This window comes from Pseudogymnoascus verrucosus, assembly GCF_001662655.1.
Source record: "Pseudogymnoascus verrucosus strain UAMH 10579 unplaced genomic scaffold scaffold_5, whole genome shotgun sequence".
In the NCBI taxonomy this organism is placed as follows: Eukaryota; Fungi; Ascomycota; class Leotiomycetes; order Thelebolales; family Thelebolaceae; genus Pseudogymnoascus; species Pseudogymnoascus verrucosus.
The window spans coordinates 254,961-279,118 of record NW_017263656.1 but is presented as its reverse complement, the minus strand read 5'-3'; the positions used below and the strand labels follow the sequence as shown (position 1 = coordinate 279,118).

Sequence of the window (24,158 nt, the reverse complement as noted above, 5' to 3'; positions counted from 1 at the left end):
GATTGTGAGATGTGCGCGGTCACGAACAAGCTAGGGGGCATTGAAGATTCGAGGTAATCCTTTGAAATTGGTATCTGTTTCCTTATGATTCAGTAGAAAGACATTAACTATTAGGCCCTCTCTCAGCCCATCGAGATCCTTTCTCGCCCATCTTGCCAAAACTGTCAGAGGTAGTTCCCCCCAAACCAGTCCCAAGAATCCCGAAAACCCCCCCGACCAAAGAGCCGCTCCCATATAGTCATAACCCGCACGTTCCCATACAACCATTACCTCTGCATCCGCAGTACCATCCCATAAGAACCATGAGAATCCGTTTGAAAAACCACAAGTCTATTAACAAACCAGCATCCATTCTGGGGCTCTCCCAAAATTTCCCAAAAACAAAAGCCTCCCCAGCCCCAAAAAACAAAGCAAACCGCTCGAATTCCTTAGATCCCCAAGAAAATCGTAATTAGAAAACGACGCTTCCGCGAAAATTTCAAATCTATTGTTGGTATTGTGTACGTCGTCTCCACCCACTCACTCACTTGCGTCCTCGCACCGGGTCCTCTGCAAACCGGATCCCGCGACTCTTCCCGCTCACAGTCGACGACTGGCTCTGTAGCGTCGGCACAGTCGGGGACGCCTCATCCTCATCGCCTTCTTGCTCCTCGCTGTGTCCTAGCGCTGCGATACGACGTCTCCACTCAGCAGGCGTCTCGGAATCATCTCTCGTCGCTCCAGAGACCAAGTTTCTCCTCGCCGTAGTAGCAGACTCTCTGCGCCTATCAGCAGGGGTAGCTACGCGCTTCGTGGCGGGAACATCATCATCATCGACCCCCTTGAGTGCTTGCTCGCGGCGCCTTCGCTCCGCAGCCGACTCGGGGACTTCACCCGAAGGCGACCCAGTCGACGCGATGACACCAGTGCGACCCGGCGAGCCAGCCCCGCGGTCCTCCGAGTCCTGCGCGTGCGCGAACAGCGCTCTGTGCTTCCTAGCCACCGCGCGGTGCTCCTCGGCGTCCTCGCTGCTACGGCTGCTGCTGCTACTGGCTGCTCCGTCCAGCTCTTCGGGTTTCGGCGCGTGGGCACCTGCCATCGCGGCACCGACGACCTTTGCAGCGGCTGCGGAGGCGCCGGATTGCACGTTCTTTGCGCTGAAGAGGCGGTTTGAGCCGGGGATGCTGGCGTCTGCGTCTCTGCGCGCGAGATCTTTCATGGCGGGGGGTGCGTCGGACCTCTCGAGTACGGCTGCGCGGCCCTTAGGGTCTAGGGAGCGGATCTCGTTGAGGAAGTCTTCCTTGGTGAGGCGGCGGCCGGCGCTGCCGATGGTGAAGCGGATGTGTTCGTCGTCCTTGTAGTCATCCTTGTTCTCCTTGAAGGAGTCGAAGATTTGGGTTTCCTTGATTGCGTTGAAGCCACTCCACTTGTTGAGACCTTGGATCAGCTTGCTTTGACCAGTCTGTTGGGCCTCGGAGCTCTCGCCCTCTTGTGCGCCTGCCTCTTCTCCTGCCTTGTCCTTACGTGGGGTTTTTGGTTTGGCGGCGCCTGCTTCGGCCTTCTTAGTGTCCCTGTGAGATGGAAGATCATACTTCTTAACGACTTCGCCGTCTTCATCTTCGACAATAATCTGCGAGAGTTAGTGACAATATTTATATCGAATATGCGTCATAAACTTACAGTGTTACCGAACTGGTAAGCCAGTGCTGGGCCACGTTTGGATTTCTGCTTGGGCTTCTGCTCCTCGCCCTCATCACGGTGCCTCCACTCGCCGATTTTCTTCCTGAACTGCTTGTAGCCAGTCTCGGGGTGCTCCATAGCTTCCTTTGCTTTCGCCCCGACTTCGCCAAGCTTCTCTTCCTTACCCTCCTCGGGAGGAGATTGTTCGACCGAGAGGACATCGCCATCTTCATTTTCGATGATAACGTGATCGCCCTCTTGATAAGCTTCATATGTGTGGGGATGACGTTCGGCGTTGGACTTGTGGTGTTCTGGGCGTTCTTCTTCCTCGCCATGGTGCATAATCTCTTCCATTTCCTCATCGTGCTGAACCTTTCCAATTACTCTTTCGCCCCTCTCCTCCTCGCCCTCTCCTTCGCCTTCATGGCTTGTAGACTCTGGCGTCAAGGTTGCAGATGTGTTTTGGCTTTGGTTGCGAGGCTGCGGCGCGATAGCCGACTGGCTGACAGGTCCTCCTGGTCCATATCCGTCCCATTTGGACTTCTTCCTTCGCCTAGGTATGATAGATGAACTGCGAGCATTTGGTTTGCCCGTATCTTCTTCCTTTTGCCTTCTAAGGAAAGCTCCTGGAACGCCAACAGGTGGAAGCGCTCCTGGTGGGAGATCCTCCATCTTGATGTCGTCGGCGTCAGTATCCGACATTTTGGACATTGACTTGGACTGTGATGAAATTCGGGGCAGTCTGTTCATCCAAGAGGGTCCTTCTTCATTGGCAGTCGTGTATGACATCGTCAGTGTTAACGTATTGATGTGTTTTCCGAGCGTGAAAACAGCAATCGAGGATCCGTGGATGATAATAGAGGTGATAACGAGAAACGTTACAATCGGCCATATCAACGCGATGAGATGATAATGCGGCGTGCCCTCTGCTGGGAGCACTGCTAAAGGCGTCGTGGAACCCGTCTCCAAATCTGCTCGCGCGAGGATGGCAATGAAAATAGCTCCAACTCCAATAGGGCCAAAGTGACCCGCAAACAGTGCTTCTCGCCAACTTTTTATGTCGGGTATAAATGGTTTGAGAGCTAACATGATCGGTATGCGCCGGAAGAAAACGACAAATAACGCAATAATAACCAGCTTCCACGCGGAAGTTCCCAGCTCAGGTGAGTTGAACTGATCCCAAGGGATGATGGTGCCGAAATAGACAAAATACGCCAAATTGATAAGCAAATCAATGACGTTGGAAACATGGGACTCTTCTGTCTTCTGTGTAAACCATCCATCGTTGGAGAAGCCTACACCAGCGGCGAAGCCAACAAGCAAGTCGTCCACACCTAACAGACTACCCGATCCAGCACAGAAGAGTGCCAGGACAAAATAAAACACAAGGAATGACTCTCTATCAACCAAATCGTTCTTCTCGGCCCATCGGATGCCTCGTCTGCCAATGTATCCGATGACAAAGCCATATATGGCACCGAACACACATTCGTACAGGATTGAGACGACAATCCAATGGAACGCCACTTGTGAGGGCTGGGACTTGTAATGGATGATATAAAGACCCAGGTAGACGAAAGGGAAGGCCATGCCATCGTTACATCCCGATTCAGCGGACAGAAGATCACGCAAATGCTTAGGTACGCGCTTGGCAAACTTTCCCTTACCAACGACCGAAGAGGCCAGGACGGGATCCGTGGCAGTGACACAGGAGGCCACAACCAAACTCTCGAGCCAGTTCAGCGTAGGAACCATCCACCAAATGAACAGACTCGTAACGAGCCATCCAAAGGTCATAACAGGTATGAGGAGGAAGGTGACGGACCTCCAATGCTTCTCCATGTAATATTTCGGCAATTCGACGCCGACGGCGAAACATTGGACCACGAGGACGATTCGTGAGAATTCGAGGGTTATTTGATCGACATTTCCCCATGTGCTGGGGTCAATGAGGTTGGCGGCATGCGGGCCAAAGATGATGCCGCAGATGGTGGCGACAGTCGCCTCGCCGATGTATAGTCTTTCCTTGATAAAGGACGAACATAACATAAACAGAGAGGTGAAGCCGCCTAAGATGAGATACACCAAATGAGGCTTGTTGATCGACAGATGCTCCCACGCCATACTGAGTCAAGGTCGCGGCTCCGAAAGCTTCGATGTCTCGAATTTGTCGGCTTGTGCCGCGGAGTGGCACCTTGCTTATGGGCTCGCCAAGTCCTTTGGAGAACTTCTTGTCGCGCGCGTTTCGAACAGTATCCTGAAGCTTAGGTATGCTTGTATAGACCTAAGCTACAGATTCCTCCTCAGCGAGCGTCGTATTTGTAAAGGGTGCATTCAGGTCCAGTGGCGCCAATGTTGAGCGCAGAAAACCGAGGATCTTGGCTCTTAGCGGGACCGCTATGAACTTGGCAAAGAGTGGACTCCCCAGATAAGGGCTTACGAGTCGAGAGGGTCGCCAATATCTCGAGATCTATTGTTTGCTGGAGAGTTGTAGGAATAAAGAGAGAATGCGTGAGGAATACCTCTGGTATTTGAGGGACGAGTGGTTGTTCGCTAGCGGATTTCTGCTTGGACGGCTCAGATTGAAATCTTTTTGAGTTTGACCAGCTTTGCGCCTCAGTGGACATTCCCAGCCCAATACTTGTGGGGCAAAGTGGATGGGCAGAAATGATACAGGTGCTCTATATGTGAAGGTGAATTCCCTTATTTAGTAATAAAGGTTACAGTATGAATTATTTATCTCTGTTCTATATGCAATTGAATGGGAGAATGGGCCATCGATTGGACAATCTATGACTAGAGGTTCCCCAAGGTGGTGGATATTCTGCCGGTCGGTCTAGCTCCGGTACTGTTAGCGGTGAGCGATAACTATTAGTAGTTCTATTGTAGTATTGTAGTATCGGAATTAGTCGAGTAAGTAAGGATTATAGTAGATTAGAGGGGCGCACATGGATCGGAGCTATCCAGTTACACGAGGTGCACGAGTTAATTACACCAAGTGGCGCCGCAATAATACCAGGAATACCAGGAATACCAGGAATACCAGAAATACCAGAAATACCAGAAATGACAGAAATGCCACAATACAGCCACGCGATTGGTATCTTATAGTACGGTATAATTCGCTATAATTTGCTATAATTTGCTATAATTCGCTATAATACGCGTATACTACGCTATACTACCTCTAGTACCACGGTAGGATCCCGAGTATCATTGGCCCCTGTAGCACGTGACTCATCTCTAATATACCACACCATACGCACTACTACTGTTGGTTCATCTTGGTTCAACATAATCTCTCTGGTTCCATGCTGCTTCATGCTGCATATGCTCAAGCACAATCAAACTCTTCATCACTCATACATATTTCTTCTTTCGCTCTTCCACAGCGAAGTCGGGATGAAACATTCGATCTGTTTCTCTGACTGTTCATCGCATGTGGGCCCTGATATTCGGTGTATGAACTGTTTGAAGGAACCTGCATAAACTCTGCGAACTGAGGACACCTGTTGAGCTATCCCAGTGACATTTGACCTGTCACGGATCCTGCGCAAAAAGTGTCATCTTGCAGCGTCCGTCCACTGCTTACCCCGCAGGCCATGAGCTGAACATTAATTATATTTTCTTGTATTACCGCCCTAGACGCGCAGGAAAAAGACTGATTGGACTTCAATCGTTGCGATGGCCTCTTATCTGACCGAGTCCTCTCGTTGGGCTGCTCTGGAAGCACATGATCCCCTGGCCGACGGCAGCTTCGTGTATTGCGTTAGGACGACGGGAATATATTGTCGCCCGACATGTGGTGCTCGACTCGCGCGCCGAGCAAACGTGGTCTTCCAAGACGACGCCTCTGCTGCACAAGAGGCCGGGTTTCGGGCCTGCAAGCGGTGCAAACCGGATCTTGACAAGCACGACCCACAAGCTACCCTCGTGGCCAGAGCGCGGCACACAATCGAGAAGATCCAGGCTGAGAAGGGCTCCATCCCGTCGCTTGCAAACCTGGCTGAAGAAGCCGGGTTGACGAAGAGCCACTTCCATCGGGTCTTCAAGAAGATTACAGGTGTCACACCACGGGTTTACGCCGAGGGCTTGGCGAAGGATGGAAACGCTGAATTGAAGTCGCCACGGTCGATTGCTTCAGAAACACCATCCCTTGGGTATCTGGCGAGTAAAACCGCCAGTGAAGGCCCTGCGACGCCCGTGCTACATCAGCTCCCATCAGTCCCAGAAGGCCCAGCTGCCAAGGGCTCGGTATCCAGCCACATGTCGCCTATTAGGCCTCAATCCAGAGCTGTGGGTATGAATGAAACCGATCTGATCGATGACCTCTACTCCGTGGCCTCGGGATTGCCCAGCCGAGTGGCAGTGCCAAAGCCAAGGCCAAAGGAGATCTTCTACACCATCCAGCCCTGGAAATCGAGCTTCGTCCTGATAGCCACGAGCCCTAATGGGATGTGTTTAATGGATATTGAGGATTCGAGCGACGCTCTTTTGAACATTTTATCTACGCGGTTTCCGGACGCCCACTTGGCACTATCGTCATGGTCTCCCTCAAGGTCATCTGTGGGCCCCAAGGGCCATCAGAACTCCCAGGAGGCCATCTTCGAGAATATTATGAACGCTCTGGTTAATCCTACGGGGAAAATTTTAGACATTCCTTTTGATTTGCATTGATTTTTTTTTCACGGCATCTGGAATGTCGGACGCAAAAGGGGAAGGCTCTTATAAGGGAGGTCTAATATGGGCACGGTTATTTTGGCAGTTGAGCAGTTTCAGTTAGAAACTGCCACTGGTGGCTCAAGATGTGATATGGGCATGGCAAATGTCGGTGGTGCAACAGCAGTTTATTCCTAGAGTAGTAGAGCTGAGCTCTATAGCAAACCAAACGCGAGACCCCTTGATGTTGGAGTCGAGAACGATCCCCCGTATGAGTCAAGCAGTGTTGAAAGTGGCGAATATCTGATCCTGTCTAATCCCCCCCCCAACAACATAAGATTTGTAAGATTACCTATAAAGCTTCAATAGTATGATATCATATACCCCCCACCCCCGCCAGAAATAAGAGTCAAGCAGCGGCTCCAGACTCTCAAGGTGTTTAAAGAGACCTCTAGCGTTCCCGTGCCGCCTGGCGCGCTGATTGGTTACATTGGGAGCAACCGGACTCTAGCGTGGTGGGGCAACCAAGTTCCCATGAGCCTCAACTGTGGACGTTGCTCATATAAATAAACTTATCGCGTCCACAGAAGTGGACATAAGAGAATCTGCTTTTACCTGCTCTAAGGTGGTAATAAAGGTCGTCCACTACTACTGTTCGTAACCGAACGCGTTATCGACATCAGAGAACTGACAATATTCTCACTTTGATCACCACCAAAAGACTATCTCAGTTCCATACCGCGCCTCCAGGCAACCACAGGCAAGATGGCAGCGAAAGTTACGCCGTATCAAGAGGTATCTATCACCTCTAATTTTGAGAAGACGGGGAGCTAACATCACAGCGCGTCTACGCCCTCCTCGTCCAAATCCCCTCCGGCCGCATCACATCCTACAAATCCCTCTCCGACGCCCTGAACTCGAGTCCACGCGCCATCGGGGGAGCATTGAGGAATAACCCCTTTGCGCCCGAAGTCGTAAGTCTCTCCTTTCCCATCCATTTGTCAACCGACTATGCCTATGCTCCAAGTTTCTGCCCAAGTCAGAGGATGAGAGCTGATAGTATCTGTAGCCGTGCCATAGGTGTATTGCTTCAACGGGGTTTGTGGGCGGGTTTATGGGGGATTGGAATAAAGCGCCCAGTGGGATTAATCAGGAGAAGAAGATTGAGTTGTTGAAGGGGGAGGGGGTGGAGTTTGATGAGAAGGGGATGTTGATGGATAAGGCGAGATGGTGGGATGAGTTTAAGGTGTGATGAAGGGCGTTGAAAGAACTGTACTGTAAATTATTATGCGACCAAGGAAATGGACGAGGCACTGGCGTATAGCTTCTGCTCTCGAGAATGAATCATTTAACGACCCCAAAATGAGTTTCTATTTGCTATTTGTTGCCCAGGTGGTATAATAATATCCCCGCATAAAATCCAAAACTCCCGTACCCTAAACAATCATCCCATAAAGTCATCCCAGTCATATACTCATTGCCATAATCATAACACATCCCAATAAACATACAAACCCCTTCCCTCAAACCCATAAATGCGCCATCAGTCTCACCTCACAGCGATATATCCTGTGCTGCCTCACTCAACACACTCAGCAAACTCCCCGCCGCACCCCCAATACTCGCAGCCGTAAACCGTTCCGACCACCGTTTATTCTGCGACCCTCTACTCCCCTTCGCCGCACCCCCCTTCACCGCGCCCCCAATCTCCCTCCCCTCCCTCTCCCTTCCCTTCCTCTCTCGCCCCTCCGAACTCACAGCTCCACTCGAACTCTCCATCCACGACTGCGGCATCCTATACTGCCCCTGCTTCCTCGGCGCAAACTGGGGCCTATCCCTATCCCTATCTCCATCCTCCTCCCTCCTTCTAGCCCGATCACGACTATACCGTCTATCAGCCGAGCTCCTAGTCGACGACGACTCATCGCTCGTATCCGAGATCCTGGTATCTTCATCGGGGAAGTGGACCGATTTCTTGGGTGGTGCGGGAGCGGGGATGGGGTCGGCGGGGCGGGGAGCGCGTGTGCTTTGGGAGCGGAGACGGCGGGATTCGCGGAGGGCGGCAGTGCGGATGGCGAGGTCTTGAATTTGGGAGCGGGAGAAGACGCCGAGGATTGCGACGTACTCGGGACGACTGAGGTGGGGTTAGTTATGTTCTTGTATATAGGAGTGGGTGGGGTCGAGATGGGGTACATACGCTTCATATCTGAGTCGGTCCTCTTCGAGGATTTCAGTGCTGACTAGACGGCGGCGAATCTTGGTCCACTTTGCGTCCCGAGGGATCTCGCGGCCCTGCGAGTCTGGTGCCAGGCCGGCGGGTACGGATGTGGTGATGTTTCGCGGGCTGTGTCCGTACCGGTCTGTGGGATGGTGGGATGCGGCTCTCACCGGTATGGGCAAGGCACCCGAGCCACGCGGTGAGGCACTATATAGTGACCCTTCTGGAACTGGGACAGGTAGCTGTTGGGGACGAGGCCGGTAAGCCATGGCGTTTGCATCGGTGAAGGATGATGCGCTTTTGGAGCTGGCGGGGGAGCCTTGTGGGGAGTTGCCCTGGTCTCTGTCGTTCTGGTCTGATTGTCGTCGAGGTCTCCCGTCTGCTCGCGGTGCTTCGAGCATTCGAATTCTGCTTTCGTTCGCGGAGTCGTCGGCGAGGATGGACTCTGTGGTGCAGATCTCTGGTTCTGGTATTGGTGACCTGAGCTGCACGGATGTTGGAGGACTTGCGGCGACGGCATAGCCGTAACCGTTTCTACTGTTTGAAGAGCCTGAACGTTGAAGAGCTGGAACTGGCGGAGGTTGGACTGGCGGGGCATAAAGTATTGGAACCTGGGGTGGTAGAGGTTGGACTGGTGGAGCCTTTGTATCGCCTATACCTTCCTTCCAACCCGTCGTTATAGATTCTGGCTTTGGTCGCTCATTCTTCATTGTCTGTAGGAATTTGCTGTTATCCTCCCCGACTCTAAGCTCCTTTATCGAGGAATCAGAACTGGTAGTGTTGAACGAAGGTGGGCCGGAAGCAGATGCGGGTGATTGAACTTGTTCGAGCCATTCCTGGGTATTTACTGATAGCACTGGCTGTCTCGCCTTCGCAGCGACTGGGATATCTTCGAGCAGTCCGTTCTGATCGATTTGCCGAATATAGGCTCGTAATACATCCTAGATAAATGTCAGCTCACGAATCATAAATCAAAGTGAGAACATTTGTACTCACTTTATGTCGAGTTAAAACGTCGCTAGAGAACCCCTCCGCGACCAGTTCTCGCCGAAAGCTTTTCCACACTTCTTTATCGTCATCCTCATATGTAGTCATTAACGAGGCCGCCCGCTGACCCATCCGCGACGCAATATTGTCCACTTTATCCAAAATGATATCCAGTTGTCCCCCATGATTATCCAGTGTCATCGCTACCCTACTCGATTCGTGAAGTTGTATCGTGTCGAGCAGCGCCGTGATATTCGTTTTGTGATTTATAAGCTTCACCCTCACAGTGCCCAGCTGGTCCATCTCTATACTGCCAAACTTGAACTGATTCCACAGCCGTCCAGTCGTGCTCCCACCCCTATCATTGTTTTTAATGTCGCCATACTTCCGCAGAAGTTCCTCCAGGTCCTCCAGCGTAAAGCGACAGTCGGAGATCAGCGGCGCGAGGTCTCGCGCATAAAGCGCCCGGTCGCGGTTGAGTATCGACTCCGGCGCCTGCACTTCGTACTTGAGATGTCGCAGCACCGTATGGAGTGCGCGAATCTCGCGGCCGATCTCGAAGTAGGCATCGTCGGCGTTCTTGCACTGTCGGTACAGCCGGCGGGTGAACTCCAGTACAATAATTATATCCGCCGGATTAGAACCGAAAGTCATCACATCAAAGGATTCCAGAAGCCGATATTAAGTGGTTGTATTCATGTGAAGAGAGTCGCTATAATGCAATAAAGTAATGATGATATGTAGATGAATAGATTATTGAAGGATTCGTAGTATTCGTAGTATTCGTGATATGGAGAAGCGAAGTACAAGTACACAAGTTGAGTAAAGGATGCATCCACTTCCCATATAAAGTCCACGTTGTTTGAGCGGCTACAGAGGGATAAGGGACATTTGCACGCGCGCTGGACGGGATTGTGACGTCGAAGCCGCGGGGTCCTGTCTTTTGGGTTCTTTGTGGAAGGGATGTGGGGAACACTGGGAAAGCACGGAGATACAGGATTGGACAGTTGGAACCCCCCACGGGCTACGGATGATCCAAGCCGGGCGAGCTAGAAGGTGATTCAAAAACAAGGCTGTATAAAATGCCCTGTACTGTAATTATGTACACTAACTGACTGACTCGATGTTGGTGATAAGGTATGCATACCTCATGGTTTCATATTCACAACAAATAACAAATAGTCTCTCTAATGCCCAACAATGTGCATCAACAATGTGCATGGAATAATTTATAATGTATTGAATGATTGAATGAGAGAGATGATGGCTCATACTCGGTTGCCCAAGCTGTTGCCTCGCCCGCACTGGTATGTATCGTGTGGCACAAACACCCTCCCTGGTTCGTCTGATCAGGCTGTGGCTGAGTACTTCCACCATTTGAATCGAACTGAATCGGGACACAACCAACAAGCTCCCCCCAATATGTGCGCCAGCCTCAGCTCCGCCCCCGTCGCCCGTGAAACAAGCCTTCCTCATCGCATTATCACCAACAATTTCTCATTTACTACTGGATCGCTGGCGCCTATACGCCCCTCTTCGCAATATACATGCATGTGCATGGACCGACGGCGGCTGCACCCGTCCGTAAGCCTGAAACCAACAATGCCCGACATCACTGAGCACAAAGTACCTGAACCGGGGGTTCTAGATCACAATCCTCTCCTGCGAGTACTTTCCAACCTTCTTGCTCTTCAGCCTTCCAATATCCCGCGCAGTTCGGCGCTGTAGTTCCCCACCTGCCCCAATCTTAATCAGCGAGATCAGTTGGTCCGCCTTCAATCCGAAGGGAAGTATGGTCGCGTCCTTCCCAACCTGGGCAACGGTAATTGGTTGGTTCTTTCGCACGTTGCCCCCCTTCTGAGAACTGTCCACCTTCTGCTTCTTTGCACTTGCGGGTAGGGCTTTTTGCACAGCTTCGCCGTAGCGAACCATTTCCGAGGTGAGGCCCTTGAGGTAGGTCGCTTCCTCAATGCCTTCCAACGCCGCACTGACCTCGAGCTTTAAGCTGGAGATTAATTCCTCTGACTGGAAACGATCCCCTCCGGCCAATATTGCGTCCCCAGAAAGCCAACCGCCCGAGCCGATGGCATCAATGCAGCTATTTACTAGACTGGAAATGAGGACAATGGTGCTGTCTTGTGAGCCGGTGTCCTCGTCAATGCTATCCACAACGTCCAGGTACTTCGAGGTCCACGCCCCGCGCGCAAGCTCAAAGCGCAGCAAGTAGATGAGAGACACAATTTCGCTCGATGTCAAGTTTGACTGTAGAGCATGCACGACTGCTGCCGAGGGGCAAGAATGTAACTTAGCCAATGCCAAACTCAACGCTTGGCCCCGAATGCTGGCTCCGTCTCCAAGTTGATATTCCGCCAGGCGCAAGGCTGCATCTGCTTCTTCTATTTCGTTTTCAGTCTCCATATCGCCATTATTGGCAGGGGTTTCGTTTTCTGTGAGAAGCAGTGGCTTGTCCGCCTTGGTACCATCGTCAAGAATCTCGAGGCTCTGCATGAGTACGCGAATGGCGTGCACAAGCTCGGGCGCATCGAGGTAGTTGTTTGAAATGAGAGAGAGGAGGACTTTCATCTCAGGATCGATATCGACGAGAGATGATACTAGTTGCCCTGCAGGGACAACATAGGACTCAGTACTGCGAGCCTCATGCTTCAACGCAGTCTCGATATTGACTTTGTTGAGGTTGCCGGTTTCCAGGAGCCAGTTGACAACATTGTGAGGATAAAATACGACAAGAAGCTTCTGCTCGCCGTTCTGGCTGGACCAACTGAAAACCCTGCTTAATGCGTACTGCACCCAACGTGGGTCGACCTCAAGATACCCACTTCGTGTGGATGGCCATATCCATTCAGGCACAGCTGTTCCATCACTGGACTTGACGCCATTAGTGACCGCTAGTCCATTCACAAAAGGCGCGATCTTCCGACGGTACATCTTCAGCTCTGGTGCCATTATTTCTTCGAACCCGTCAATGTCTTGCTCGGCAACACATCGATCGAGCTTTGAGAATTGCTCCTGCATGGTACTGTCGACAGCCGGGTTCGACCCAGGGATATATGATGAAAGTGAGCTCAGTGGGACCCGGTGCAGCTTTCCGGAACTCCCATCTGTTGCTTGGCGTCTGCCGCAACCCACCGAATCTATGAGCAAACCAAGTTCGCGACGGCGGCTTGGAATATCCTTTCGTGCCTCTATCGAAAATGCTACCAGTTGGCTACCAAGGATCGCGTGCACAAGGTTGTGCTTTGTGGAATATGCCACCAGCTCGCACTGTTTCGAACTTGAATCCTCGGCGTCATCTAACTTCCGCTTTCGCGAGGCAGTCTCTCCCTGGATGCTGTCTAGGTTGGTGGATGCTTGGATAGAATGGTATGTAGGGTTGTAGATATCGACGGTCTCGTTCGTGGCTGTCATTACAGATGTACCGCTGAGTCGTAAGAATGATGCTACATTGTCGATATTAAGTTGCGATTTGATCTTGATCGTACCATCCACCAAGTCGTAGATTGTGAGTGATCTGGTACCAAGCTCGTACAAAAATCCGGATGAAACATGGATATCATATTGTAATTTGCCGAAATTCGACGGCGGCTGCGAGTGAAGCCATGGAATTGGCACAGAGAGTAAGGTCTGGACCGAGTGTACCTGGGTGGTAGACGCACTGTCTCCAGCCCGAGGAAGAGCCAGAACATGAAGCGTGCGGTTGTCGGACCCAGTGGCATCGACTGGGCTCGAAATGAGGACAAGAAGGGTTGGGTTAAACCCATTGGCATCCACATCTTCTGAAAAGATTGAAAATGCCTCAGGCTGTCCCTTGAGGAGCCCCTTGCTGGCGGTATGCGCATCGGTGAGGTTGACGAGCTCAATCTTGTGCGCAACGTTGGGCATGGCAGAGTTTTTACTCACGGCGGCAGACGGAGATGTCCATTTCAACTTCAGATCATCCCCATCCAAGCATTGTATCTCTCCATCGGACTTTACGAGAAGTAGGTTGTCACTGGACGAACCAATTTGTTCTGGGGCAACGCCGAGGAAAACAACTGGTTTGGTTGAACCTTTGACAAGGTGGATCGCACTTGACGAATCGGCTTGCCCTTCTGCTGTTGTCGTCTCACGGAAGACTGTGATTCGAGGAGTATTTTCTGTTGTAGATGCGTATGTCCTTCTCTCAGCAAGCCCTTTGCCCTGCTTCAATCTTAGAGAGTATGGTGCGCAAGTGATCAAAGCCTGTGGAGGGAGAGCGTATGAAGTGACGAGTTTTGACGATTGAATCTTGATTGAAGTTAGCAGATTGTCAATAACGGTGGTTCTTTGAAGGTTACTTACATCGTACAAATTCACACCTTCACCACTAATTCCCACAGCTAACTCTGCTCTCTTACGCTTTCTCGAGCCTGGTGTCCCACCATGAACATCAGAAACAAAATAACGACCGGTGGAATGGTCGACAGGTCGGGGAAGTGAGGCCACTACAAGTGGCTTCTCAATCGTAAAGGTGGACGACATATTGGCGCTACGCTTGAAGTGCGCAAATATATATACAGGTGAAGTCTTCCAGAGCGGTGACTTTCGTTATCACGAACTTCCCAAAACTTTTTGGAGAAAGTTTGACCCGAGATAATTGACACCTAATATTTCAGGTCAAACTTTAATTTTAGTGGGGCTGATCGTGAAGCTCGGACATCTCGCGACAAGACGCGGTCTTCAAGAGGAACCACTTTGGTTGAATTTCGAACATTGTCGGCCATAGAAGGACAATACTCTCAGAAAAACACCTTTGCCAAAGTCAGCCGAGACATGCCCATTGCCTGTCATTTCTGATTGCCGTTATATTCATAAAATCACCATTTACGTCATATCCATCACCATATCTTAATTTTGAGTGACGCGAAGTTCGCGTATAGAGGGAAGTGAATGGGCGGACTCAGGTCGTGAAATGGCAGCGGTGACTGCCAGAACAATGGTGGATACTAATGAAAGGAAGAAAACTATTCATCCCTTTTTTGGCAAATCGAACTGTATGTTTACTTCTGACTTCCGAGCCATGCATTTGGTCGACTGGCGTGTTAACGTTTCGGGTTCGCAGCTTCAAATCCAGCTTCAACTCCGCCGAGCGACCTGCCACATACTGCACGACCAGGCACCGCCGAACCAAGCACACATACTCCACCGTCAGCATCATTAGACCATGTGCACGACAATGTGTGGCCTACACCCCTTGAACCTCGCCCAAGGCAGTCTGAAGGGGCTGTTTTACCAACCACCGTACATCAAAATAGTGAAGGTATGGAGACAGATCTAAACGAATCACGTCGGAAGAGACGGAAGACGACACCGCCAGAGGACAATAGTGACCGGAATTATTATCCCAAGCTCGAAAACTCAGCGACCCCAAGAGATTTGAACGGCGGCATCCTCCCACCATATTATGGAGTGCTGGGAGGGGCGGTTGAGAATAATGGCAACGTTCCTAGGGGATTGGGCTTCGAAAACGCTCATGGAGCACCATTTCTGACCCATGGTTTTGAGGGCCGGGCGGATTACAACCTGAATACATTGGAGGCTGTTAGGCCCAATACTATAAACACCATGTCGAAAGGAGAGCAAGCCACTTTGGAGCCGGTCGGAAAGCCAATGGATCCTATTTTATGCAACGAAAAGCCGAAGAAAATACTTCATTTCAACATAAAAACAGGCACAATTGGCTCTCCACCCAAGCGATCCATCAAGGACCAGGCCCCTTCAAAGGGCCGCAAAAACCGCAAATCGCTAGTTATTACATTGAAATACGGATCGGATACAGGCAGCCGGTTGAGCGTAGGGAACAAGATCGACCACATATTGAGCACTACCAAACCAGTACAGGGACCCCCGAAACAGAAACTTGAGGTCGAAACTCGTCCTGTGAAAGCCAACACAACCAAATCCCCACACCCGTTTTTCCTCGGCAAAACCGCCATGAAGCCCAATAGGAGCGGTAGCAACAATACTTCTGCCGAACCTGCTGCATCTGCTCCCCAGCAAGCAGCCTTGTTTCGAGCGCCAGCCACAGGCCGACTACTTCCCACTCCCAGCGGCCCACCTCCCAACTCCAGTTCTTTCGCCGCGTTCGGAAACTCCAATAGTCTCATGAAGTTCCCAGGGGCAGTCGAACCGATATGGCCACCTAGCGGGATGACCCATATCAGAGGTCTAGAGAATGACCCTTCGCCGACTCCAATGGGAGAACCGTCGACGTTGCTCAAATCCGAAAACCACAAATCTAAATATACGGCTAGTGAGGCCACCGCCAACGAAGATATTCTGAATGTTATAGCCGCCAAGCTCGAAATAAACGCTGTGCGAAAAGAGCTGAAGGACCTTAGCGCCAATCACTTCAATGCACCGGATAGATGCCTTCGTGTGCCGGAACGCCACTTCGAATCGGGGTACAAACTTCAGCGACGTATCAGGCCGCAGTTAAAATCTGCTGTGACATCAGGACGCTTCACAGACGATTATAGTGAGGATGAACTTAGCAGGGACAGCCTGGGCTCTTCTCCTCACCCAGTGATAAATAAGCTATTTGGCAGCATACCCACAACTCTAAGCGCCTTTGACAAATCACAATATCAGACTCAGTCATGGATACACAAATATGCGCCACATTCAGCAGCAGAGGTTTTGCAAAATGGAAGAGAGGCTTTCATACTGAAAGAATGGCTACAATCTCTGACTGTTATTGCTGTTGATACGAAAGTAGCTGACTCTAGCAATACTCGAGCCTCGCCTGGACCTGTAAAGGCGGAAAAAGACGGTGGAGGCAAGAAGAAGCGGAAGTCAAAGAAGCTGGAAGATTTCATTGTGTCTAGCGACGATGAAGCCAACGATATGGATGAAGTATCCGAGTCCGACGAGGAATCTCCACGAGGTGGCCTTGGTAGGCCGAAGAAAACTGTTATTCGGCACGGTGATCTGAAGTCGATGAACTCAAAGCAGCCCAACAAGCTCTTAAACGCAGTTGTGATAAGCGGACCAAATGGGTGTGGCAAGACTGCCGCTGTTTACGCTGTGGCGAAGGAACTTGGTTTCGAAGTATTTGAGATCAACTCTAGCAGTCGAAGAAGCGGCAAAGATATCCTTGAGAAGGTTGGAGATATGACAAGGAACCACTTAGTGCAGCAAACGCAAGAGCAGAAATTGGACGATTGTGAAGACCTCCAACGCGCTTCGGATGCTCTTGATGCTGATCTGAAGAGCGGCCGGCAAGTGACAATGAAGACCTTTTTCAAATCTACTGCAAGAAAAGCAAAAGAGCCAAAAGCAAAAAAAGGAAAGCCAGACTCAGAGACTGCTTCGCATTCAACAGATCCAACTCCAGCAAAAAAGCCAAAGCAACAGAAGCAGTCGCTGATTCTCCTTGAAGAGGTCGATATTCTTTTTGAGGAAGATAAGCAGTTCTGGGCGACAGTCCTGACCTTAATATCACAGTCCAAGCGACCAATTATCATGACTTGCAACGACGAGTCTCTTGTTTTGAACCAACTTTTGCCATTGCACGCCATAATTCGGTTCGCACCACCCTCAGTTGATCTTGCAGTTGATTACATGCTACTGGTGGCTGCAAACGAAGGCCATGCCCTGAAGCGGCCAGCAGTCACAGCCTTGTATAAAGCGCAGAAGTTCGATCTTCGAGCTACAATGACAGATCTCGAATTTTGGTGCCAGATTGGTGTAGGTGACCAAAGGGGTGGATTTGATTGGTTTTACCCCCGTCTGCCGGCTGGCATAGATAAAGATTCTCATGGCAACACTGTCAGGGTTGTGAGCGAGGACACTTATAGGAATGGTATGGGCTGGTTAGGACGAGATTCGTTGTGCGATCCGTCCGGCATCAATGATATCGAGGAGGAGATCATCAAGCAAACGTGGAATGGATGGGAACTCGACGCTGGAGACTGGCATACGACGCTTGACCTTAGCTCCTACGCCAGCAAACCCGTCGAGCTCTCAAAGAAAAAACGTCTCAAGGCCCTTCAATCATATGACATCTTCACCGACGCCATGAGCGCCGCCGACCTCTGTGCTACTGGCACACTAGACTCATCAAACTACGTGAGCCATCCTCCTTTACCCACCTGTACATTCCATTACTAACGCCCGATAGATCCTCCTCGACACCACCGACCCTCCAATTAGTGCCAAAACCCTCGCCGACCTCCCCATTGGCTCCACCTTCCTTGCCGCCACTCCTCTCTCCCCACCTCCCCTTCCACTCGTCCTATCAGGCACCCTCAAATCCCTTGCCCGCTCCTACGCCAACAACTCCCTCCCCCGCCCTATTCGCACTGGCTTGTCCCCAGTCACCGAGCCCCAACTTCTCACCCACATCACCCAGTCTCGCTCTTCCCCTCCAGGCGGCATCTCACGCGCTCACTACAGCCTAGCGTTTGACCCCCTCGGAATCCCCGAGAAACCGCTCTTCCCGCCGCCGCACCTCGAAGCGTCGTGCGTGGACCGCCCCATGGCGCTACTCGCTACGGATATCGCGCCGTATGTGCGCGGTATTGTGGCGTGCGATGCGAGGGCGGCGCGGGAACGAGTTAAGGCGGGCAATCTGGTGAGTGAAGGGGGGAGAGGGAAGAGACCACGGACAACGAGGGCGGCTATGGCGGCGCTGTGGGGTGGAGAGAGGAGAGTGAGGAGGGAGTGGTGGTTTGAGGGGGTTGGAGTGGGGGAAGTAGAACGGACGGGGGGTGAGGGGTGGGGTGATCTTGTTAGTGGTGGTAGTGAGGCAGAGGACATGGTGTGGTCGAGAGAGGGAACTGTTGAGTCGGTAAGGTGATGAGGTTGAGATGTGGATATCAGATCTGCTGAATAAGCTATATATATGATTCGGTGCTGGGGTTTACTGGCTGGCTACTTTTGGTGGATGGGCGGGCATTTGCATGACGGACCACTGGTTTGGTAGTGGATGGAGCATTTACAGCACATAGCATAGCATAGCATAGCATAGCGGGGCAATCAAGAAGTTCGATCAAAACCCCACCCGCCCATCGTCCCGAACCGCGTCTACCGCCCCCCTTCACACGATCAGTTAACGAGGGAAATAATGACCACCGACCGCCCTAGAGTGGAAGCTTAGCACAGGGTGCCATCGCAAACAAGTCTACAGCCATAGTTTGTGATGTGTTGGGCAAACATCAGGGCTTCACGCTGAATTCACGTGTTGCTATTATTATTGGTCCCAGACCCTTGTCTCGGGCAACTAACCTGGTTGCTCGCCCTACACTGCTGCCTCATATAATCCTACGATGGCCACTTTATCCTCGTGGGTGTCCAGATACGGGTGGCACCGTGCCACTTGTAAAATGGATCCGTTGTCCATATGCGCAAGTATAATTGCCCTTTGTCAGGCCGTGACTGCCATCACTGCCGGGATTCGTGAGGTCGCTACCATTATAGCAGCTCCAGACGAGATATCGGATCTACATAATGAGGTGGGTGAAGTATTTGCTTACAAACAGTAGCTCTCCCCAGGCCACTACTGACAGTTTCCCAGCTCGAAACCGTTCATGGATACTTGGAGAGGACTCGGGCAGTGTTGGAATCTCTAGCAAGCTCTAAATCTGCCCTGCCATCTCCCGACTTGAGCCATGTTCATTCAGTGGTCAAAAGCCTCGAGGGTGAAGTTGGGGAGCTGGCTAGGATGATTGAGGCGGTAGTACGGCAGATGCTGAGTGCAGACTCAAGACGCCGCAAGATCATGCCCGCTCTTAAGTGGCGCCATCACCGGCGGGACATAATTCGACGGCGGGATAAAGTGCGTCAAATAAGAACGGCTCTAGCTGAGGCAGTGATGCTTCTACAACCAGATCAAAGGTGAAGTGGTTGCTATTGTGATGTATACTTTGCTAAGTTATAGATAGTCTGCAGCAAGCAGCGCTCGTGTTGGAGATTAAAGAGGTTTCTGAACTGGGGTTTGATAAGATCAACAAACTCCTCGACCAAGCCACAAAGAGTTTCCAAGAGGCTATCAATAAAATTTCGCAGCAAGTTGCTGAAGGACCTGCAATATCACAGACAAATATTTCCGTGAGGCAGCATACGGAATCTTCTATAGCAGTCTTGCAGGTCCTCAAAGAGGCATCGCAAGCTAATCATGGAGTCAGAAGCCGTTTGGAGGCAATTAACCCAACTACAAACGTCCCGAGCCATGTTGGCGACTACTCACTTATTACGCAAAAATGCATTTCCCGGCTTAGTTCAATAAAGCATATAATGTCTCAGAAGCTAGAGCAACTTGAAGAACTCCAGCCGTCCCAAACCACGTTTGGAGACACTGAGATTCACACGAATATACAGTCGATACTCAAAGAGTACGAATACGACGCAGCTAGACTACAGGAGGCAGTTGATCATCTGTCCATCCAAAAACCACCCCATCTATCATTAGCTGCGGTATCAAGCCCGACGACAGCACAGTCTCTAGGACTTGGCCAAGTTACCAGTTCTTCGAATGAGGACGAAGAAATCTCGCCGCGGGAAAAACCTAAGCACGATGACAGGATGGCGAACTTGTCACGTAATCCTGAAACAACGCTTCTGCAAGTTCAAGCAACACTTAATAGACTCTGTCCAAAGACTTGTAGATGCGACTGCCACAAAATGGGCAATATGAAAACCCCAGGACTTGTTTCTAGCATCGTCGGACAGTTTCTCATTAGCTATAACTCCTACCCCATCTGGTTTCCTCGCGTTTGCAGCCACCCAAGCTGCTTAAATCACTCACAAAGCTCGATTCGTCTAAACTATATTTTTCCACAATGGATCATCCGAAGGGCTGTATCTTTCTCCGTCTCCTGGAAAAACAGCTTAGATAGCCAAGGAGCGTCAATGCACCTCAAGGTTCCAAGGGTGATACCAGAGACTCATGATGTCTGGGCAGCCATTACCAACAACAACATATCGCGCTTGCAGTACTTGTTCGCGCAGAAGGAAGTATTGCCCACAGATATCTCTCAGAGGGGAGAGTCTTTACTCTTGGTACGGTGCAAATTCCTGTAGTATGCCATATTAGTCCGCTAACAATATTGGCAGGCTGCGTTAAGATATTACAAATGTTGGCCAACGGCACGGTTTCTTATTGATTTTCCTCACGACTCCATACATCTTGATGACACTGGATCGTAAGTGTAGTCTCACCACTAATTTATTTGTACCTAACAACCCTTAGTTCTCCCCATGCTATGGCTAAGTGGCGACTTGTAGTGGATGAAAAGGATCTCCACGAAGATGCCGCACACATCTATCATCGAATAATCGACCAGAGCGAGGAGTATTCACATACAACAGTTCTGCACGATGCGGTACTTGGATATCAAAACATGAGCCTAACAACAGCTCTTGAGCTTGACCCCTCATCTATTAACATGATCGACGACTGCGGATGCACTCCGTTGCACTGGGCTGCCTGGAAAAACGACATCAGCGCTGTTCGTCTCCTTCTCTCTTGGAAAGCCGACCTAGACCTGAGAGACTTCGAAGGCAGGACTGCCCTGTCAATTGCTGTCGCCGCCACAAAGCTGCAGTGTGCTGAAATACTGATAGAAGCTGGGACAGATGTTAACGCTAAGGATAAGTGGAACTGGACACCGTTGTTCCTAGCTACTCGCGAGCAGTCTGTGGAGATGGTGAAGCTATTGCTGAGCAATGGAGCCAACCCGCAAGCGATGGATGATGATAAAGACACAGCTCTCAGCTCCCCAATCTACGCTCGGAGCGTGGTAGAAAACACCGTTCTGGTGAAGATGTATGCCGAACTCGTCAGCGCTGGCGGCGATATGGATTTTCCTAATAACGACGGGAGAACCCCAATCATGAAGACCATCCGGGCGAATAAGCCTGGGATGTTCAGAGCCCTATGGCTGAATGGCGCAGGCCTCGACCTGATTGACTTGCATGGCCAATCCGTTCTCCACCTGGCAGGGATGTACTCCAATCTTGAGATCATCGTAGAGCTACAGAAGGCAGAAATATGCGTCGACCCGAATTTGAAGGACGAGCAGGGTCAGACAGCAGTGGATTATTTTCGCGAACGTACCAATACACCGATGCATGCTCTGAAGGGAGATCAGACTAAGCCGTCCGAGCAGGAGATTTTAGAGTTTGAAGCACTCATCGAGAAGACAAGGGCGAGGTATGGCGAGTGGATTTGGAGCAAGCAAGCCTAAGACCAGGGGCCCGAATTTCCATGATTTAAATGAGCCAAATTTATACTTCTTAGTAAAAGAGACTTGATACAGTTGATTGATTGGTTACTAATACTATGATCGTTTCATTGCTATCACTTTCCCTCAGCCCCAATAGCCGCAGGCGACCTAACCCAACTCAAACTGGCATTGCCTGCAAGAAGCCCTGAAGTCTTACCTGTGACATGCGGGTCTTCGCCAAGAAAGTTATGTGGGAAGCCAACTTCAAATGGCTTTATACTTTCAAGGTATGCAATCTGTTCCGGTGTCAACCGGATCTTGAGTGCCTGAATGTTATCCTTCAGATGCTCAACCTTCCTCCCGCCAACCAAAGGGAACACGTATGGCGCTTTGGACATGACGTACGCGAGCGCAATGGCTGTAACGGATTCAATCCCGTGCTCTGCTGCTACTTTCGCCAGTGCCTCACTCATCTTCACCTCCTCCTCGGTTTGTTCGCCGCTGCCAAGCAAGCTCCTCAGTCCCTCTCCTGCCTTCTTGCGCTCTTCGAGTGCCTTCTTTGTCTGGAGCTTCCCACCCCCCATGGCGTCCCACGGTGCGAGAGCCATACCAAAATGTCGCGCCATTGGGATAATTTCTCTCTCAAAGTCACGGATTAAAACGTTCCATCTTCCCTGGTAGATGCTAAACGGTGTCTTCCCATGCGCTTTGGCGTAGGTGTTCGCTGCGCTAACTATCCACGCAGGAGTGTCGGAAACACCGAGGTATAGCACCTTGCCTTGTTGAACTAAGATGTGCAGGCTGTCCATGATTTCCTCAATCGAGGTGGTGTGGTCCCACCAGTGCAGGTACAAGATATCAATCCAATCCGTCTGTAACTTCTTCAACGAATCTCTCACGCTCATGTGTAGACTCCGCTTGTGGTTCCCGCAGTGGTTTGGAGCATGTCCCTTCCCGAGCGCATGGGACTTGTAATCCGTTGTGTATTTAGTCGCGATGACCATCTGGTCCCGGTTTTTCCTAGCTGTCATCCACTCGCCGATCCAAGCCTCGGATTGCTCATTCTGATAGTTGCAAGCCGTGTCGATGAAGTTGCCACCGGCTTCAGCGAAAGCGTCAAGCAGTTTGAAAGAGGCGTTCTTGTCCATGCTTCCCATGAAACTGGACCAGGAATCGCCGATCGACATGGCTCCGAGCTGGAGGGGCGAGACGCGGATACCCGCCGTGGGAGACAGGATACGATACCGACCGAGCTCAGTCTCCGGCTCCGGGGCGGGTTTCCACAAGTCGGACATATTGCTGGGGATTGGATCAGGCGGGTGCTGTGTAATGGACTAGATGGGCTATCGTAGAGTTGAATGCCTTCAAATGCTCAAATAAACAAGTTTCTTATTTCCTAAAGTGAAAGGGGCCCTTCACTACTTTTATATTCGAAGGGCAGCGCGCCACATGGCGCTCCGAGGTTTACGTCAATATTATGAAATCAAAGCATCGAAGTGAGCAATGCACCAAGATTCTTTACCGGCACTAATAAACGGTAGTAATAGACGTGAATCTAAAGTCCAATTAACTCCGCGCCACAGAGAGAGTCTCGGATTTAGTGAACCACAGTTAAAGTTCCGCTGTTACCGTTCACTCTTAAATCCGAGAGCCGCATTAACTTAGGTAGCTAGCTAGTGTCTAAAGATCTTGGGAAAGCTGGGCGATCTGGGATCTTCTCCGTGTTGTAGGAAATGGCCTTGGATAAGAATGATAGTTCAAAGCGAGTGTCCCACAAGATATTAGTCTCGATGGTGATAGTGGGGTTACCATTGAGAGATGAACATTTTCGATGAAACTCCGAAGATCCGTAGTAAATATATGCGGTTAGCTATCACAGTGGGAGACGTCATAGATTATTTTTTTGGTTCATGTGCCAAAGTCGGAAAGCTAACAGCCTACTCTTCGAAGTTCAGTGAAAATTTTCGGAGCTTAACCGTACATTTCAAAATTTCGAGTTCGCCAACTTGCTTGAACCTATCATTATACATTGTAGTAGAGCTACAGAGGAGATGGTCTAAAAGGAGGGGTAGTCCCCCTTTGTTCGTGCCAGAAGCCGCCTTTCCCCACACTCCACACTTTAGCTTATTAATCACGATACCCGTGCCGCGGGAAAGTCTGTACAGAACAAGGACCATGTTTTCAGTCATTATCAGCGACGACAATTTCAACAATTTCTCCCAACGATGGTGTTAAAATAAATTACTAGCATTATAGACTGTAGACATAGTAATGCATGTTCTTATTTTCAATCATAGGGATATACTATTTAAAATTTAATCAAGTAGGAGGAATTGCATTGTACGCAGTTGCTTGCAAGAACGCACGGTCCCTGTACAGACTTTTAGGCGGCACGTGAGCAAGTCGCCTGCGGATTTCTTTCTGATTCTCGT

At 50.6% G+C, this 24,158-nt stretch overlaps 7 protein-coding genes across 7 annotated transcripts; 3 read left to right on the top strand and 4 right to left on the bottom strand.

Moving 5' to 3' along the window:
- Positions 1-47: 47 nt before the first annotated feature.
- Positions 48-4,419, bottom strand: VE01_01776 (uncharacterized protein). The gene is made up of 2 exons (XM_018271294.2): positions 1,660-4,419; positions 48-1,609 (listed from the first exon to the last, which is right to left on the bottom strand). The coding sequence occupies exons 1-2, from the start codon at positions 3,781-3,783 to the stop codon at positions 524-526; spliced, it is 3,210 nt and encodes a 1,069-aa protein (XP_018133793.1). The 5' UTR covers positions 3,784-4,419; the 3' UTR covers positions 48-523.
- Positions 4,420-4,951: 532 nt separating this feature from the next.
- On the top strand, positions 4,952-6,569 carry VE01_01775 (uncharacterized protein). Its single transcript, XM_018271293.2, has one exon. It carries the CDS (start codon positions 5,344-5,346, stop codon positions 6,334-6,336), a length of 993 nt encoding a protein of 330 aa, XP_018133792.1. The 5' UTR covers positions 4,952-5,343; the 3' UTR covers positions 6,337-6,569.
- A 302-nt stretch (positions 6,570-6,871) lies between these two features.
- VE01_01774 (uncharacterized protein) lies at positions 6,872-7,678 on the top strand. Its single transcript, XM_018271292.2, has 3 exons — positions 6,872-7,113; positions 7,161-7,292; positions 7,388-7,678. Exons 1-3 carry the CDS (start codon positions 7,084-7,086, stop codon positions 7,568-7,570), a joined length of 345 nt encoding a protein of 114 aa, XP_018133791.1. The 5' UTR covers positions 6,872-7,083; the 3' UTR covers positions 7,571-7,678.
- Positions 7,675-10,177, bottom strand: VE01_01773 (uncharacterized protein; the record flags this gene model as incomplete). Its single annotated transcript, XM_018271291.2, has 3 exons — positions 7,675-8,452; positions 8,516-9,477; positions 9,533-10,177. The coding sequence occupies 3 exons, from the start codon at positions 10,175-10,177 to the stop codon at positions 7,873-7,875; spliced, it is 2,187 nt and encodes a 728-aa protein (XP_018133790.1). The 3' UTR covers positions 7,675-7,872.
- Positions 10,178-10,607: 430 nt separating this feature from the next.
- On the bottom strand, positions 10,608-14,097 carry VE01_01772 (uncharacterized protein). Its single transcript, XM_018271290.2, has 2 exons — positions 13,862-14,097; positions 10,608-13,807 (listed from the first exon to the last, which is right to left on the bottom strand). The coding sequence occupies exons 1-2, from the start codon at positions 14,039-14,041 to the stop codon at positions 11,168-11,170; spliced, it is 2,820 nt and encodes a 939-aa protein (XP_018133789.1). The 5' UTR covers positions 14,042-14,097; the 3' UTR covers positions 10,608-11,167.
- On the top strand, positions 14,085-21,747 carry VE01_01771 (uncharacterized protein; the record flags this gene model as incomplete). Its single annotated transcript, XM_018271289.2, has 7 exons — positions 14,085-14,553; positions 14,622-17,629; positions 17,682-18,134; positions 19,077-19,396; positions 19,444-20,560; positions 20,615-20,703; positions 20,751-21,747. Exons 1-7 carry the CDS (start codon positions 14,472-14,474, stop codon positions 21,745-21,747), a joined length of 6,066 nt encoding a protein of 2,021 aa, XP_018133788.2. The 5' UTR covers positions 14,085-14,471.
- A 113-nt stretch (positions 21,748-21,860) lies between these two features.
- On the bottom strand, positions 21,861-23,021 carry AAD14 (Putative aryl-alcohol dehydrogenase aad14; the record flags this gene model as incomplete). Its single annotated transcript, XM_018271288.1, has 1 exon — positions 21,861-23,021. The coding sequence occupies one exon, from the start codon at positions 23,019-23,021 to the stop codon at positions 21,861-21,863; it is 1,161 nt and encodes a 386-aa protein (XP_018133787.1).
- Positions 23,022-24,158: the final 1,137 nt, after the last annotated feature.

Coding starts and splice junctions, on each gene's coding strand:
- VE01_01776 (XM_018271294.2), bottom strand. CDS start 3,783: ATGGCGTGGGAGCATCTGTCGATCAACAAGCCTCATTTGGTGTATCTC. Junction 1,610..1,659: donor CTTACCAGTTCGGTAACACT/GTAAGTTTATGA, acceptor TAACTCTCGCAG/ATTATTGTCGAAGATGAAGA.
- VE01_01772 (XM_018271290.2), bottom strand. CDS start 14,041: ATGTCGTCCACCTTTACGATTGAGAAGCCACTTGTAGTGGCCTCACTT. Junction 13,808..13,861: donor AAGGTGTGAATTTGTACGAT/GTAAGTAACCTT, acceptor ACTTCAATCAAG/ATTCAATCGTCAAAACTCGT.
- VE01_01775 (XM_018271293.2), top strand. CDS start 5,344: ATGGCCTCTTATCTGACCGAGTCCTCTCGTTGGGCTGCTCTGGAAGCA.
- VE01_01774 (XM_018271292.2), top strand. CDS start 7,084: ATGGCAGCGAAAGTTACGCCGTATCAAGAG. Junction 7,114..7,160: donor AAGTTACGCCGTATCAAGAG/GTATCTATCACC, acceptor CTAACATCACAG/CGCGTCTACGCCCTCCTCGT. Junction 7,293..7,387: donor ACCCCTTTGCGCCCGAAGTC/GTAAGTCTCTCC, acceptor TAGTATCTGTAG/CCGTGCCATAGGTGTATTGC.